Below are 2,194 nucleotides of genomic sequence, written 5' to 3'. Positions count from 1 at the left end.
CCTGTCCTTTTGTTCTCCCTGTCCCCGTGTCCCCATTGTCCCCGTGTCACCTTGGTCCCCCTGTCTCCATGTTCCCTGGGACCCTGCTGCTCCTCCCCCCGTGGTCCTTGGTCCCCCTGTCCCCTTGGTCCCTGGTCCCCCTGTCCCCTTGGTTCGTGGTCCCCAAGGTCCCTGGTCCCCCTGTCCCCGTGGTTGCCCTGTCCCCATGGTCCCTGGTCCCCATGACTCCCTGGTCCCCTTGTCCCCATGTCCTCTTGGTCCCCCTGTCCCCAGGGACCCTGGTCCCCCGGTCCCCTTGGTCCCTGGTCCCCATGAGTCCCTGGTCCCCCTGTCCCCTTGGTCCCTGGTCCCCAGGTCCTCATGTCCCCTGAGAACCTGATCCCCCTGTCCCCTTGGTCCCTGGTTCCCCTGTCCCCACGGTCCCTGGTCCCCATGACTCCCTGGTCCCCTTTGTCCCTGGTTCCCATGTCCCCTTGGTCCCCCTGTCCCCAGGGACCCTGGTCTCCCTGTCCTCTTGTTCCCCCTGTCCCCTTTGTCCCCATGTCCCCTTTGTCCCCATGTCCCCTTGGCCCTCCTGTCCCCTGGGACCCTGCTGCCCCTGTCCACTTGCTCCTTGGTCCCAGCTCCCCATGTCCTCTTGGTCCCTGGTCCCCATAAGTCCCCAGTCCCCATGTCCCCTTGTCCCAGCTCCCCATGTTCCCTTGGTCCTTGGTCCCCATGAGTCCCCTTGTCCCCTTGGTCCCAGCTCCCCATATCCCCTTCGTCCCCATGAGTCCCTGGTCCCCCTGCCCCCTTGGTCCCCCTTTCCCACGTTCCCTTGGTCCCCAGCCCCCATGTCCCCTGTGTCCCCATACCTGGGGGTCCCCACGGACGATGCCACCTGCTGCAGGTTGGAGCAGGAGACCTTTGGATCCAGCGGGGCTGGGGACAAGGGGGGGACAGCAGGGGATGGGGACATGGGGAAGGAGGGTGAGGGTCAGCAGGAGCTGGGGGTGGGGACACCAAAGGATGGGGACACCACAAACTAGGGTGGGGGACACCAGATGCCAAGATGGGGACACAGAGAAGGGATGGGGACACCACAAACCAGGGTGGGGACACTGAGAGATGGGGTGGGGACACCAGAGGGCAGGGATGGGGACACCAGGAGCTGGGATGGGGACACTGGGAGCAGGGTGGGGACACTGGGGGCAGGGACGGGGACACCAAGAACTGGGATGGGGACACTGGGAGCAGGGTGGTGACACCGGAGGGCAGGGACGGGGACACCAGGAACTGGGATGGGGACACTGGGAGCAGGGTGGTGACACCGGGGGGGCAGGGACGGGGACACCAGGAGCTGGGATGGGGACACTGTGAGGTGGGATGGGGACAGTGGGAGCAGGGTGGGGACACCAGGAGCTGGGATGGGGACACTGGGAGCAGGGTGGTGACACCGGGGGGGCAGGGACGGGGACACCAGGAGCTGGGATGGGGACACTGGGAGCAGGGTGGTGACACCGGGGGGGCAGGGACGGGGACACCAGGAACTGGGATGGGGACACTGGGAGCAGGGTGGTGACACCGGGGGGGCAGGGACAGGGGACACCAGGAGCTGGGATGGGGACACTGGGAGCAGGGTGGTGACACCGGGGGGGCAGGGACGGGGACACCAGGAGCTGGGATGGGGACACTGGGAGCAGGGTGGTGACACCGGGGGGGCAGGGACGGGGACACCAGGAACTGGGATGGGGACACTGGGAGCAGGGTGGTGACACCGGAGGGCAGGGACGGGGACACCAGGAGCTGGGATGGGGACACTGTGAGGTGGGATGGGGACAGTGGGAGCAGGGTGGGGACACCAGGAGCTGGGATGGGGACACTGGGAGCAGGGTGGTGACACCGGGGGGCAGGGACGGGGACACCAGGAACTGGGATGGGGACACTGGGAGCAGGGTGGTGACACCGGGGGGGCAGGGACAGGGACACCAGGAGCTGGGATGGGGACACTGGGAGCAGGGTGGTGACACCGGGGGGCAGGGATGGGGACACCAGGAGCTGGGTTGGGGACACTGTGAGGTGGGATGGGGACACCGGGGGCAGGGTGGGGACACCGGGGGCAGGGTGGGGACACCGGGAGCTGGGTTGGGGACACTGGGAGGTGGGATGGGGACACTGGGGGGCAGGGATGGGGACGCTGGGAGGTGGGATGGGA

At 67.6% G+C, this 2,194-nt stretch overlaps 1 protein-coding gene across 1 annotated transcript in view; it reads left to right on the top strand.

The window, feature by feature from the left end:
- Window positions 1–833: 833 nt before the first annotated feature.
- The window catches only part of TNXB (tenascin XB), a 67,077-nt gene continuing 65,716 nt past the window's right edge, over window positions 834–2,194 (top strand). The window contains exon 1 of the mRNA XM_086480971.1: window positions 834–889. Within this exon, the coding sequence (XP_086337097.1) occupies window positions 834–889 (56 nt within the window). The remainder of the gene's footprint in view (window positions 890–2,194) is intronic.

This window comes from Leptosomus discolor, unplaced genomic scaffold (genome assembly GCF_034619465.1).
Source record: "Leptosomus discolor isolate bLepDis1 unplaced genomic scaffold, bLepDis1.hap2 HAP2_SCAFFOLD_133, whole genome shotgun sequence".
Lineage (NCBI taxonomy): Eukaryota > Metazoa > Chordata > Aves > Leptosomiformes > Leptosomidae > Leptosomus > Leptosomus discolor.
Note: the sequence above shows the minus strand (reverse complement) of the source record. Positions and strands in the feature narration are given on the sequence as shown.